Source organism: Vipera ursinii, assembly GCF_947247035.1.
Source record: "Vipera ursinii genome assembly, chromosome: 1".
Taxonomy (NCBI): Eukaryota; Metazoa; Chordata; class Lepidosauria; order Squamata; family Viperidae; genus Vipera; species Vipera ursinii.
In genome coordinates this window covers 175,191,250-175,205,995 of record NC_139512.1, presented here as the reverse complement: position 1 = coordinate 175,205,995, position 14,746 = coordinate 175,191,250, and the positions used below count along the sequence as shown (strand labels likewise).

Below are 14,746 nucleotides of genomic sequence, written 5' to 3'. Positions count from 1 at the left end.
TATTATTATTGTTATTATTATTATTATTATTATTAGTAGTAGTAGTAGTAGTAGTACCTCCAGCAACATGTAACATTATAAATGCTTCTATATCATCTACAAAAGCAAAAATTGTGCTAAAATTAGACAATACCAGTTTATGTCCTATTAATGCAATATTTAATTCTGTATTTTGATAGGGAAACTCAGAAGCTAAGCCACGCAGGTATCCCTTCAGAAGATGATGTAGCCACTGCTTTACATAAACTTAATCTCCGTTGTCAGAACTACCTAAGTGAAAAATGGTTTTTTGAAGAAGAATGGAAGCGTAAGATACTTTTGCTGGATGACCAAAAGGAAGAACTCACTGGATCTAGCACACCAGTAGAGAACTGTTTTTCAGTGAATAGCAGTTCAGAACGTGCTGATTTCTCTGGATCTTCTACCAGCATGCGGTCCCTTCTCCCAGAGAAATTGCAAATCGTCAAACCCCTTGAAGGTAAGGTAATCACAATCACAAAACACAAAACTGTTTTCAATCACAGTTCACTGTGAGCCTATTACGGGTGTCTTCCATTGGCTACTTTGTATCCTGGCCTTAGGATCAGTTCTTGATCATTCATTATCTCTCAGATTACTTCCAGATATAAGTTTGTGCTGTGCCACAAATGGGTGTTGGCTCTGTTTCTGTTTATTTTGCATCCAAATTATATGTATTAAAGGGAAACCATTGAATGCAATTTTACACCTTTTGGTTTTTCTGCCTGATGTACCTCAGCTTTTAATCCTTATTATAGAGCTCTGTGTCTCACACCTCAACTTAAGTTACTGAAAATAATCCACATCCAAGCACATTTTTACAATAGAACAGAAACAATAAACTGTTAACAAGCAAATAAATTGCTGCTGTTTAGTCCATTTTTTTCTTTTTATGACTCTAATCCCTTAATTCGGGGTAGAATCAGGGTGACTGAACGGAACTGAGCATTTCCTGGCTCAATGCCCTTCCTGATGCCTAACATGGGGTTTGCCGTAGATATTTTTTTGTTTATGTCTTGAGAGAGAAACATCTGCTGCTACTTAGTATTAAACTTTCAACCTTCTGAGTGGGAGGCAAGCATCTTTACCACTTGGCTTCTTGTTTAGTCCATTAAAAATGCTATCTAAATATTCACTGAAGGAAAATAAATGAGTGAAGGTTTAACCCAAATCATAATTTTCTGTTTCAAAGTAAAACCTCTTTGATTTAAAATCTGAAGGATCCACAAGTGGAAAAGGTCCTTTCTAGATTTGCTACTGTTTTACAAAATCCTACCAATTTGCATTATATGCGGCAGTCTCAAGCTCCCAATTAATACTTCTTTAGTTGGCTGCCAAGTATTAAGACATATGGAGTATTAAGTATTAAGACATATGTGATTTGTACTTCTCCAGGCTCTCAGACCCTATTTCATTGGCAACAGCTGGCTCAGCCCAACCTAGGTACAATTCTTGACCCTCGCCCTGGCGTTGTCACAAAAGATTTTGCACCACTGTCTCAGGAGGATGTTTATTACCTTTCTGATTTGGAAGAAGACGAAGAAGAAAGGGATGAAGGTATAACCTTCCAAGTGCAGCCCTCTTTACAGGAGGAAAGTAAACAGACAGTGCCAAAGTCAGTGCCAGGAATTTTCCTCCCACCTGTTAAATTAGCAACAGTTCCTCACGCAGGTAAGGATTTGTGGCATGACCATTACAATTTTTGTTGAATTTTCTAATCACCAACTGTTGTAGATCTGCTGAAGATCAATTTTTACTTATTCTTTTATGGTGTGTGATCAGTCCTGTTAAAGCAGTTCAGTTCTCACAGGAAGCCATATATTTTTGAGAAATGTGTGGAATTCTGTCCCACTTGCAAAAGGGAGGCTGTAGAAACATACTTTCCACTCTTAAGATACACACACACACACACACACACAGAGAGAGAGAGAGAGAGAGAGAGAGAGAGAGAGAGAGAGAGAGAGAGAGAGAGAGAATTCAGAAACCTCTTGAATGGGCTACACTGTTATGTGAGGACGAGCTGGAAAGATTCCTGCCAAATTAGGCAGACACTTTCAATGATCAAGCTTACTTGCAGTAACTTTCTTCCATTAATATAAACCGAGGCTTATGTATAATTAAACTTGAAAACTTTAAAGTCTGAATCATGTTTTAGTCACTATTTTATTGAGGAAAGTGATTTTATGTGTACTTTTGTAGAAAGAAACACTAGCCTTATATTCAGTCAAGAATAATGACTAGTACAGTAAAGTAGATGTTGAGAAAGACAATGTTGAGCTAGTGCTCAACTAATAGTCATTTTACAGTGTGACCATGAGATTGGCTTCTTCCTGAATTTCTCTCTACAGGTAGTTCTTGACTTATAAATATTTGTGTAGGTGACTTAATCATTTTTCACACTTGCAACTGTTACAGTATCCCTGTGGTCATGAGATCAAAATTCAGACACTTGACAATTGTCTCATATTTATAACGTTGCAGTATCCCAGGATCATGTGATCTCCTTTTGTGACCTGACAAGCAAAGTCAATGGGGAAGCCATATTCACTTAACCACCATGTTACTGCGGTGATTCACTTAACTGTGGCAAAGGTCATAAAATGGGGCAAAATGTACTCAACAACTGTCTTGTTTGGAAACAGAAATTTTTGGGCTCTATTGTGATCATAAGCCAAGGACTATCTGTACTTGATTTAATTATAGGTAAAGCTGATCTTGGCATGATACTTATCTATCATTAACAAATAGAATTAATCCAGCTTTTGAAATTAATCAGAACAAATCCTTAAACACTACTAATTGCAAAAGTGGGATTTGGACCAAAAAAGAGCTGTAGAATGCTTAAACATGTCCACATTTTAAACTATGATTAAGAAATGGGGAAGAATATTTCAACTGTTTCCTAATTGCCATATTCACAGTAGCCCATTCTAAAATAGCAAAATTTTGAGTTTTAAGAGTCTTAATTTATCTGCCTTAGGCATCATGTTAAAAAGATGACAAAGTAATGTAGAAGATCATGTTTTCTTTCATATATTTGCATTGAATTACTAAATTAATTATGCATTAATTCAGATTTTCATTAGCCTGCTAGTATGCTTCTCATCTTCTTTTCAGCATATATGTTATAATTTGCATTGTAGCTTCCAATCCAGGAAAATGTCTTTCATCTACAAACTCTACATTTACTTTTACGACTTGTAGAATACTTCATCCATCTGATATCACACAGGTTACACCCAGGTAAGGAGGTTTTCTATTACTCTTAAAAGTTGGTCATATTCAGGCAATCTGGAATTGATCATCTAGTTGATACACTTTATATATTAATTAAATTAGCAGTATTCACATTTCAATTTTTTGGAAAGCAGTGAAAATAAAGGTTATGTACAATGTAGTGCAGAACTAAAATTGGCAGGGTACAGAGGTTCTGACCTTGAATACTGAATATCTCCTTCCCTCCTCGCTTTGCACTTTCTACAGAAGTTATTAATAACTATATTTAATGTGCTTTATCTTCTTGTTTTATTTTTCAGTACTTTGTATTCTCCTTTGTGCTCTGGAAGTTGTAGCAGTACAAGCAGTGTAATTACAAGCGCTCCACCCATGTTGTATAAGCTTAGTACCGGAGAATTCCTTACTAACAGAAGAGATTCAACTTCCACCTTCAGTAGTACTAGAAGTTTAGCAAAGCTTTTGCAAGAACGAGGCATCTCAGCCACAGTTTATAACAGTCCAGTCCAACTTGAAGCACCACTGCTTCATCATTCCAAGATACCTGCTGTGCCCTCGACACCTCCAAATTCTCCTTTGCATTCCCCTTGTTCCTCTCCTCCCTCTTTTGAGTCTCGAGCGTCTGTGTCTGAAAACTTTTTGGCCTCTCGACCAGCTGAAACATTACTACATGAGCTGTATGGACAAAAGCCCTTGAATCCTTCTGATGCAAGACAGCTGAAGATCAATCTGGTAGAGAGGCTAAAGAAACTGGGGATTGCTAGGGCTGTCAAACAGCCTGAGGCAGGGGGTTATAGAAAGAGTCAGAGGGAAAGTAGCTGTCTCCGAAGACAAGGCTCAGGAGTGTATGTTAGTCCAGGCAGCAATTTGATGGGGGGCTTGAGAAGGAACCACAGTCTTCCCGTCTTGATTGGAGCGCTTGCAGGCCCAGTAAGCACATCCTCCACAACAATGGGAGTCTTGAAAGAGGACTGACACTTTTAGCATCAGACACTTTTAGTTGGGAAACAAATATTTTGAAAGGGAAAGATAGGTTAGTAAAAATGGATACATTAAACATAAGATGGTTGAATGATAAAGGTAAGTGGCTAAATGGGATATGGGAGGCTCAGCATAAAAAATTGTAAAAATTAAGAAAGGAAGAAAATATAGAGAAAAACAAAATTTAGTCTTGAAATGATTGAAAAAACGTGGTCATGATCAAAAGGAAATAAGGCAAACAAAATATATTTTCTACCATTGATATTAAAAGAACAAGCCAATGTCTATGCAACTTTATTTTAGAATCTGTTTTATTGGATGTCATCCAAGAGATCCATGTACATAAATAGACCATCTAAAGTTATAGATGATTGTAAGGAAGTACATTCTTCAAATAACAGGTGCAATCTGTTTGTAGGGAAGAAAACATATTTATTCTAATGTAGAAAGATCAGGTGCAATATTCTTTTATTAAGCAATCTCACACGTTAGGAGAAATATAGGAGTGCAAAATAACTATATACTATGTTGAACAAACAAAAAAATGTTTAAAAAAGCAGTCAAATTTATGTGCTTTGTGGAGGTTGTATATATGGGGGGATATATTTGGCAAGCAAGAAAGTATTTGTTACTCTGTACATAGCTGTATTTGGAAAATGTTTACCATATTGATGTTGGAATAATCTTGGGAGAAAATTCCATACCTTTGGAACAATCAGTAGTTAATAAAAATTATCTTTAAAATGTTATAATAACAATTTTCGGATTCTTGGGAAGCTAAGGTGCAGTTTTCAGGGAGAAACCTCGAGATTTACAAAATAATAGGCACAACTTATTGTATTAATGTGAAACAGAATGACAGCTATTCAAGCTGCAGTAGACAAAGAATTGCCATTCATAATTAAGTCTAAGATAAATTCCAAGCTTGATGTTTCTGAAGCAGGATTTTGTGTTTCGCAAAATGAGCACAGTGGGACGGCTTTGAATGTGAAGCAGAAATAGGAAAGAGAAAAGGCACAAGTGACTCAGATTTTTCTTTTATATTTGGATAACCGAAGGAAGAGATTCTTAAAATACGCACATCTCACTTGCTCAATTAATTGCTAATCAAAAATAGTTGCAAAGAGTGTCATGACTGCACTAAGCTGCTTGATTTATGATTATGATGAGCAAATATAGCCTTCTTGCCATAGATGAAACAGGAGATGATGAAGATAAAAGCTGAATGGTTTGAAAATTAAGCACAGAAAGTAACTATATCATTTATCTGTGGGTTTTATAAGGCTATTCTCTATATTAGTTAAAGAGATTCAGAAATACTAAACAGACTGGATTTAAACGATCCGGGTAGCTTTATATATCAATGAATCAAATGTAAGCGTTTCCCCCCCCCTTGAATAGGCATTCTAGGTGACCGGTTCAGAAGGATTCCTTTAAACAAATGTTTTCAAGGTTACAAACAGCCATGCAAGTAGCTTATCAATTCAGTCTTGGTATCAATCAATGAGCTTGGCATCATTGGTTGCAGCTACTAAATTGTAAATGGTGCTTGTAAATAGTAAAAATGTATTATTTTAAGCTTCTATATACGGGTTAATTCTATTTAAATTCTATTTTAATTTTTTAAGTGTGTAAAGCTTGTAAAATGCATATCCTTTGTGATGTTTAAAAACTTGCTTTCCTTGGCAAGATAAATAATGGGGAATATTTAAGTTGGGTTCCAAAGCAGCCTGCCACATTTTTATATAGACAGAAAAACCTGGGTAATGAAACAGAAGCATTCTTCAAGATAATCCGTAGTAACTATAGGGAATCAAGCACAATATTTCAACTACTGTGGATTTGATGCATGTCAGTTTTATATATTATGTAAATTTGTCTTAAATCGTAGTAATTTTGAATGAGCATTCCTAATGAGATTCTTTGTCTTTTTAAATTATTTGTATTGGAATGGCTCAAAAGAAAGTCTGACTTAATGAGGTTTTTTTCTGCCACTGATAACAAGACCTTGTAAATCAGACTTATTTCTGTTGAACCATATCCTATAAAATTTTGTAAAATTATTCAGTAAATACATGTTTATTTGAAAAGGGTTTTTTTCCCATTTTTTCCAAGTATGGATTACCTAAGATGTCATATTCTGATTTATTTTTTTTACTTGGGGTTGGCTTACATTTTTTTACCTTCTGTATTAGTAATGAGTGTGCAACCAGTAGCAGAAAAATCTAAATCTACTTACCTCTAAAGTAAAAAAGCTACTGGTAGTTTTATAGCATGCCTAAGGACTCTCCTTTCAAAAAAAATTAACTGGGAGCTAGAGGAGCAGTACTTTTGTGCCAAAGCTCTTTTAAAAAATGAGCCTTGGAAATAGAAAACAGATAAAGAAATAACAATCAGTATAGTTACAAAAAATGCATTATATCCCAGATAGCTGCTGTTATAATGAATGACCTATCTTGCAAGATTGATACAGCTAACAATAACAACCCTATAGAATCGTTAGAAGAATATGATCACTTTCATATGTACTTTGATACCATATTTGAGTGCCAATTTTTCATGAAGAAATAGCTGCTCATGTCATTTAAAACAATATTGGTAAATATTTCATTATAATCTAAATTCTTTATATGTTTCATAACAATATGTATGCTTCAGTCTGCTCCTTGAATGAAAAGAATGCTTTTTTTAAAAAAAACAAAAAAAAACAAATATATCTATTTTAATATGCAAATATAGATGTCATTTTTTTTCTGCAGGCAATACTTGAAATGCATTTCATTTGAGAAAGAAATAGCTGTAATTCAACATATAATAAAGGATATTATATCTTTTTGGCTTTCACCTTAGAGTGTGCATTTCTTAAGGTTATAATCAGTGACAGGTTGTTTTTGCATATTATAATAAAATTGAAGCTTGATAATAAAAATAATAAAACCGATCTTTTTACACATTTTGATGGTATGTTTTCTTGTATGCGTACATAATTTTTATGTATTTAAAAATGTATGCTTCTGTTCCTAGAGGGGAACTAATGGCAAAAAAGAATTACCAATATTTAAATAAATTTAAATTAATACAGTAAGTAAAAACATTTGACAGCCTCTAATAGTCTACTCTAGACAAACAATCTTGATCATAACAGATTAACAATAATTAAAAGCAAGACTTCTATTTGAACCAAGCACTTTCTTGAAGTGACAGATTTATGTATACTGTCTAAATACAATACAATATTCTTAGTTGGTAGACTATTCCCTAATGACTGAAGAATTAGACTTTATGGGTGACCATCAAACTTCATAGAATTGGGGAATGCAAAATAAGCTTCAGGTAGAGATAAAGTGGCAATCATTGAATTTATTATTCAAACAAAATAGGTGCAACCTGATGAAAAGTTACCACATTTGGTTCCAGTTGCAATTTTTGGATATTTGGGTGGGCACACCTGTATAGAACATAGTACAGTTTATAATCTGGAGATAATTAGAGCATGAATGACTTTAGAAAGGTCTATTTTTGGCAGAAAGTAGTGGGGGACGATCAGTCCAAACTGAAAACATTCTTTTAACCCAATTCATCTTGCAAAATTAATAGGAAATATTTTAAATAAAATTATTTGCATTCTAAAAACTTTTTAGAAGATAAACATTCAGGATGTTTTATTCCACCTAATCTATCACAATTGTCTTTCTATTGGAATACAACCTAATGTAATCACACAGAGAAGGAAGTATCCTTTGCAGACTTAGTGACTTCTTTCAGACATTAAATTGGAGGGGGGGCAAGACCGCCACATAGAATGCTATTAGCCACCAGCAGTTGTTCTGCATCACCACTTTCTACCAGCAGTGAATGGAATCCATTTGTCCGTACTTTGGTACCAACGATTTCCATTCCCTCAAGCATAGGTCTGCTCAGAAAGTCTGGAGGAATCAACAATGCTCCATTTTCTTCATCTATCAAAAATTAGAAGTCATTTGGAAGACCTTGAGTAAGCAACCTGGTAATTTTCATGTATTTTGGACTACTGGCTGAAAATCCCTTCCCACCAACCATATCACCGTGTATAATGGAAAGTAGAAACTCAAGGTATTAGGAGTAAGTGTGTTTGTGTGTATTCATTGTATACTTTGCTCAAATACAAGTCATTCAGTATCTTATGAAGTAAATCAAAACAAGCTTAAGAAAAAAAAAGTTATAGTATTCATTGTAAGGTTGAATACTCAGACGAGTTTTCAAAGTTTATACTGTGCAGTACAAAGCTTATAGATGGCTTGTTTGCTGATGTGCCTCAAAACTGAAGTGCCAGGGAATAGACTGAAAAGCTTTGAGGAATGACAAAATGGCCCAGTAAGAATGGGGAGAAGCAACACCGGTCACCTTATTTATGAAGACAAGTGGAACTGGCAAGGGAGAAAAGAATTAAATGATTTGAGAGGTGTGTTACTGGGCTTTTCAACCAGTGGTGAAAAGTGGTACGTCGGCACCTGGCAGTTGGTATGCATACAGTGGGTTGAAAAGCACTGTAAAAAAAAGTGTAAAAGTATATGAGGTGAAGCAGTGGCAGTGCCGCACAGTCTTGTAAGAAAGTCAGCTGGAACTGCGTAAGGCATTGCCTGGGTCCTGCTGAGAGCCTAGGATCAGCACGCGCAGCTCCAGCTGATTCGGGGTGGCAGGCAGCCTCACGTATTCTTCAGGCTTCAGCTGGAGCTGCGTGAGGCGATGCCTAGGTCCTGCTGAGAGCCCAGGTTTTGGCCTGTGCAGCTCCAGCTCATTGCCGATGGCCTTGGGGATGGCAGGCAGCCTCACACAGTCTTCGGGTGGAGATTCAGCTGGAGCTGCACAAGTGTTGCCTGGGTCCTGCTGAGAGCCCAGGATCAGCATGCACAGTTACAGCTGATTGGCGCTTCCAGTTCACCCAGAAGAGAAAAGGAGGAGGGGGGAAGAGAGAGAAGTGGCTAGAAAAGGAGCAGGTTTTGGCAGGAGAGGGAGATTTAAAAAAGACAAGGGGGGGGGAAGAGAAGGGGACAGCAAAAGAGACGGAGAAGTGCAGCCTTGAGGAGAGCAGTCAGCTGGAGGTGCACCAAAGAGAAAAGAGGGGGAAGAGGAGACGATATAAAAGAAGAGGGCAAAAGAAGAGGATATAAAGAGGGAAGAGAAGAGAGGATATAAAAAAGGGAAGAAAAGAAGATATAAAAGGAGGGGGGAGAGATGATATAAACGGGGGAGAAAAGATATAAAAGGGACAGAGGATATAAAAATGGGGAGAGAAGAGAGGATATAAAAAAGGAGGGAGAGTAGAGAGGATATAAAAGGAGGGGTGAGAAATTTGTTAAATGGGTTTTGCCCCATTTTATGACTTTTTCTTCCCACATTTGTTAATCACTGCACTTGTGTAATTAGTAACACAGTTGTTAAGTGAATCTGGTTTCCCCACTGACTTTGCTTGTCAGAAGGTTGCAAAAGGGGATCACATGACCCTGGGACAATGTGACCATTATAAATATGAATCGGTTGCCAAGCATCTGAATGTAAATCACATGAACCTGAGGATGCTGCAACGATTGTAAGTGTGAAAAATTGTCATAAGTCACTTTTTTCAGTGCCGTTGTAATTTCGAACAGTCACTAGGCAAACTGTTGTAAGTGAAGGACTACCTGTATTTTATCACTTTTTTCCTTTTTTTTGTCATTAAGTTTTTGACACCTTGCTAGGCGACTGGTGGTACTCGACTATTGCCATATCCTAAAAGTGGTAAAATAGGTGAAAAGGTTCAAAAGCTGTGGTGTATTATACTCTTCAGTGCTATCCTGGAAGAGACCAAATGCATGTTACACAATACCATTTGTATTGCCAAAAAAGGTTAGGCAGCCATTTTGTGCTAACCTCATTCTTACTGCAATTTTGCCTCCTAAAGTTGTGAGCGTAAATTTAATACTGCACGACATGATACTCAGAACAAGTCATATAGGTTTTCAGGATCACATGACAGGGTATATTTTCAGAATTTCAAAAGCCAGAAATGACCTGTGACTTACTAAGAATGCTCTCCCTTATTTCAATTCATTGCTTACTCTGATTGACCTGTAGAGATGGTTCAGGAAATCCAGTATTAGAGCACCCCCTTTAGTTTGGAATAAATTAAGAACAAGCGTGACTATATTGTTATGTGTACTGTGCCTTTAAAAGTAGAATGGAAGGTGGCAGACAGTAAACCTGTTTCCATGGTGAGAAAAAGCTTAAAATCCCTGGAGGAGCCACTAAAGTTCCAAGCTTTAATGGATGCCATCCCCACGTGGTAAAATCTGTTCACTTGTAAGTTTCTCTCAACTGGTTTTAAATGTTCTGTATTAACCAACCAGTAAAGGGGACATCCCAGATGATTTCAGTCTAAGTGCAAGTAAACCTCCCTCTTGAACCAGAAATGGTGGTAGGCAAAGATCCATCTGTTACTATGGTATGACCAAATGTAGTTTTGATGCTTGTTTCTATTACTTAATCATTTCATAATGCAACAAAAGTAACAGAGTGGTTTCCAACACCTTTTTTTCAGTTGGGATCTGCCAGTTTCTCTGTTCTTTAAACTGTTTAATATTAAAATTCTTGTATTTGTTCTTAAAGTGGCAGGCTGGAGATGAGAATGCAGTCATTTTGGCAACTGAACATAATATTTTTGTGCCCACAGCCCCACAGTTTCCACTCTGAAATGGCAAATTCATGTCAGCCAGGTGTGGATTTATATAACTATAATTAAAATAATTGGTTTCTGCCCCACTCTTCTGTTTCCAAAGGCAAGGGCTGTCTGCCTATTTATACGTTTGCTTGGGTTTCTAAAGTATTTTAAAATTGATTTTTGGAAGTTTTCTTATTTAAACCTAATGAACTCTGTTGTGTATATTAAGTATTGTAAGCCACCTCAAGAGTGGATGAATCTTTTCGAAAGGTTCAGTATAAAAAACTTTGTAAAAAGACTTCAGTGGAAAAAATTGTTTAAAAATGATGGTTTTTTAAAAGAAATTCTCACATATAAAAGCTAAACATAATATAAAGATTAAAGAAAATAAAAAGTGAAGTGAGAAAGTAAGAAAAGTGTTATGTATTGAATGTATATAAAGTTGTGTTAATCCCTGCTAAAATAAAACTAACTTAACTCCAACTGTTTGTGAAGCTAAAATGAAACTAACCTTTAGATGACCCTGACTGTTAAATCCAACTGTTTTGAGGGAAACTTTGGAACATTCATATTTGGGCGGGTTTTTCAAGTATTGTGATTGGTGAAGGCCCTGTGGGTTCAGAGTATAAATTATAGGCAATTGCCTGCAGTTCTCCATTATAGTTTGAGTCAACAAATAATGTAGCTATGCTGGTCTGCTCCTTGCCTACTGAAGCCCACTACTCAATAAAAAGTATGAGAGGAAAAAAAGATATATTAAAAACAACTTCCAAGCTTCTTTACTGAAGTTACAGGCAAGTAGATCCTCACACCTCTTTAAAATTACATCATGTTTCCTTTTTTCCAAATTCAACTCTTTTTAATCAGCAAATCATAAATTGCCGTAAATCACTTTTTTACATTTTCAGTAAAAATCCACAAAAGGTTTCCAGTCTTTTAATAAAAGTACTTGTCTTGTCCTGATCAAACAGGTACGTTTTGCTATTTCTGAAAATTCCATCATCTTCATAGTCCATTCCTCCATTACAATAGTTCAGTATTTTCTATCTTTGTCCATATAATAACCTTGCTACAATCACCATACGCAAAACCAACATTTTCAGATGTTTTTTTTTTCTAATTGGCTACCCATAAGTCCCAAAAGAAAAAGTTCTGGTTTCAGCAATTTAAAAATTATTCCTGCTCAAAAATTTTTCAAGATGACTTCCCAAATGTATTTCCCATAGAGTTCGATTAGTCTGTACTTTAAAGGAAGATGAGTTGGAATTTGGTTCAAATTTCAAATTCAGTGGGGCAGAAGAAACTTTATTTACCGGTAGTTGTTTTCACATACTATAGTGCTTTAGCATACTTCTTCAACATGTTTGAAGTTAGACCCCCAAACTCATCCTCCCCGGCCATCTAAAATCAGACAAATACATGTCATCCTTAGATGCACGTTTTGGTAGGATAAGTCTTCAAATTATGAAGATCTATTTTGTCTTTCATCTTGCAGGTTTCTTGACATTCAACTTTCAAAATCAGAAGATTATGTCCCAAGCTCCCTTATTATACTGCCCTTGTTGGGATCCTTGGAAAGGAAGGACTAAAAAACTTGTAAAAACTAAAGCAGGCTCATTGAATCAGAAGCCCAAGTAAGTAAAAGTACAGGGATGGAGTTGTATACCGGTAAAGGTCAATAATTTCTCAGTTGCTGAACTACGAACATTTGAACAACCCCAGAATCTCCATAAGTGTTTTGTTAGTGGTTGAGAGGGTTGTGGGGCCTCCATGCCATATTTTAGTTTGGGGAAATACAAAACAACTCAACTTCCAAATCAGAAAAGTCACTATGTATTTAAGAGTGACATAAGATCATCTCTCCAATCATTCATTAAGGAGTAACTAAATACTATATTATGAGGGGGAAGAAATAAGATACAATTGGTAGAAAAGTCTGTGTGAGAGAGAAAGCACTTCATCCACAGAGCACATGAAAACTTGGATCTTATGTAACAGTATTGCTGTCAGGTAATCTGAGAGCAATACTGTTGCCCATGATCCTGACAGAAATACACACATAACAGAACCACTAAAAACCTAAATTGTCCTCATGATTTATAGAAGCATCAAGGAACCCACTCCCCTGCTAAATTTTAAGCAAGTAAATGGCAAGGACCTCACTTAGTTCCTTTTGATTTATATGGAGCCTGGAAAAATTGATTCCTGACATAAACTGTTTGTAGAATGTATGTAACTGTCAAATTAATTGTTTCTGTGATATGCATTCAGGTATAATATTGGAATTCAGGTATATTATTCAGATATAATAGTAATATTATATTATTATTCCAAAACAATTTCAAAACAAATGGAATACTACTTAAAAAAACATCAGCACTGACAAAATCACCATCAGACAATTGCAAAAAATATCTTTACTTGGCAGTTTTGCTTTCTGAGACAATAGCTTTAACACCATCAAACATCAACATCTGCCTATCCCAGGTCCTTAGGAAAGACTTGATCAGTGGATTAAAAATAAATCCAGTCTAAACATTTAGTTGTCTGTATGAACAACCATAATATATTAAATTTATATGCCACCTGATTCCAAGTGACTCTGAATGTATTCCAATATTCAAATTCGATTACAAGAAAATGACAGTGATTACATATAAAATCTAAAATAATTATATTAAAAAACATATAATTATGTATTTTTTTATGTAATGTAACTTTCAAAAAAAAAAACATGAAAAGGAATGTCCCTCAGTTTATGTTTTGAGACTGAAGCTTTTGAGACTGGTTGGCAGACGTGATCTCGGAACCATTGAACCATATCTTTCATAGATCCTGAACTACCGGAGAATTACCAGAGGACTGGAAAAGAGCTGATGTGATTCCCATCTTTAAAAAAAAAGGGGGGGGAGAAACAGATCCAGGAAACTACAGACCAATAGGTCAGATATCAACACCTCAGAAGATCCTGGAAAAGATAATCAAGCAACAGATCTGTGAATACCTAGAAGCAAGCAAAGTTATAACCAGAACTCAACATGGGTTTATCAAAACCAGATCATGCCAAACGAATCTTATCTCATTCTTTGACAAAGTGACTAAATTAGTGGACCAGCAAAATGCAGTGGACATAATATACTTGGATTTCAGTAAGACATTTGATAAAGTAGACCACAACCTACTTCTTGGTAAACTAAAAAAAAATGTAGGATAGACAGCATCATCACCAAATGGATTTGCAACTGGCTGACAAATTGCATTCAATGAGTAGTCCTTAATGGAACTACTGTGCATAAGATGGAGGGAAGTAAGCAGTAGGATGCCCAAGGTTCCATTTTAGGCCCAATGCTCTTCACCATCTTCATAAATGATTTAGATGGAGGAATAGAAGGGGAACTCATCAAATTTGCAGACACCAAACGGGCAGGAATATCCAACACCCCAGAAGATAGGCTCAAAATCCAGATGGATCTTGGCAGACTTGAACACTGAGCCTATCTAACAAAATGAAATTCAGTGTACAGAAAAGTGAGGTTTTAGACTTAGGCAAGAAAAACCAAATGTACAGGTACAGATTATGTGAAACCTGGCTCAAAAGTAGTAACTGTGCGAGGGATCTTGCAGTCCCAGTGGACAATCACTTAAATATGGGCCAGCAGTGTGCGGCAGCAGCCAAAAAAGCCAATGCAATTCTAGATTGCATTAACAGAGGGATAGAATCAAGTTCATGTGAAGTTTAGTAATGTTTTATAAAGCCTTGGTAAGACCACACTTGGAATACTGTAGCATTGCTGTGAGCCAGAGAGGACAAATGTATAATTTAGAAATGGATTTTAT

General features: G+C 36.0%; 2 protein-coding genes across 5 annotated transcripts in view; both read left to right on the top strand.

Moving 5' to 3' along the window:
- The window catches only part of TRAK2 (trafficking kinesin protein 2), a 38,401-nt gene extending 31,326 nt beyond the window's left edge, over positions 1-7,075 (top strand). For all 4 annotated transcript variants that reach the window (XM_083350098.1, XM_083350095.1, XM_083350096.1 and 1 more), the window contains 4 exons: positions 180-478; positions 1,414-1,689; positions 3,162-3,261; positions 3,555-7,075. In XM_083350098.1, coding sequence (XP_083206224.1) covers positions 180-478; positions 1,414-1,689; positions 3,162-3,261; positions 3,555-4,227 — 1,348 coding nt within the window. In that variant the 3' untranslated portion in view covers positions 4,228-7,075. The remainder of the gene's footprint in view (positions 1-179; positions 479-1,413; positions 1,690-3,161; positions 3,262-3,554) is intronic.
- A 5,260-nt stretch (positions 7,076-12,335) lies between these two features.
- FLACC1 (flagellum associated containing coiled-coil domains 1) overlaps positions 12,336-14,746 on the top strand; it is a 39,103-nt gene continuing 36,692 nt past the window's right edge. The window contains exon 1 of the mRNA XM_083353626.1: positions 12,336-12,543. Coding sequence (XP_083209752.1) covers positions 12,374-12,543 — 170 coding nt within the window. The 5' untranslated portion in view covers positions 12,336-12,373. The remainder of the gene's footprint in view (positions 12,544-14,746) is intronic.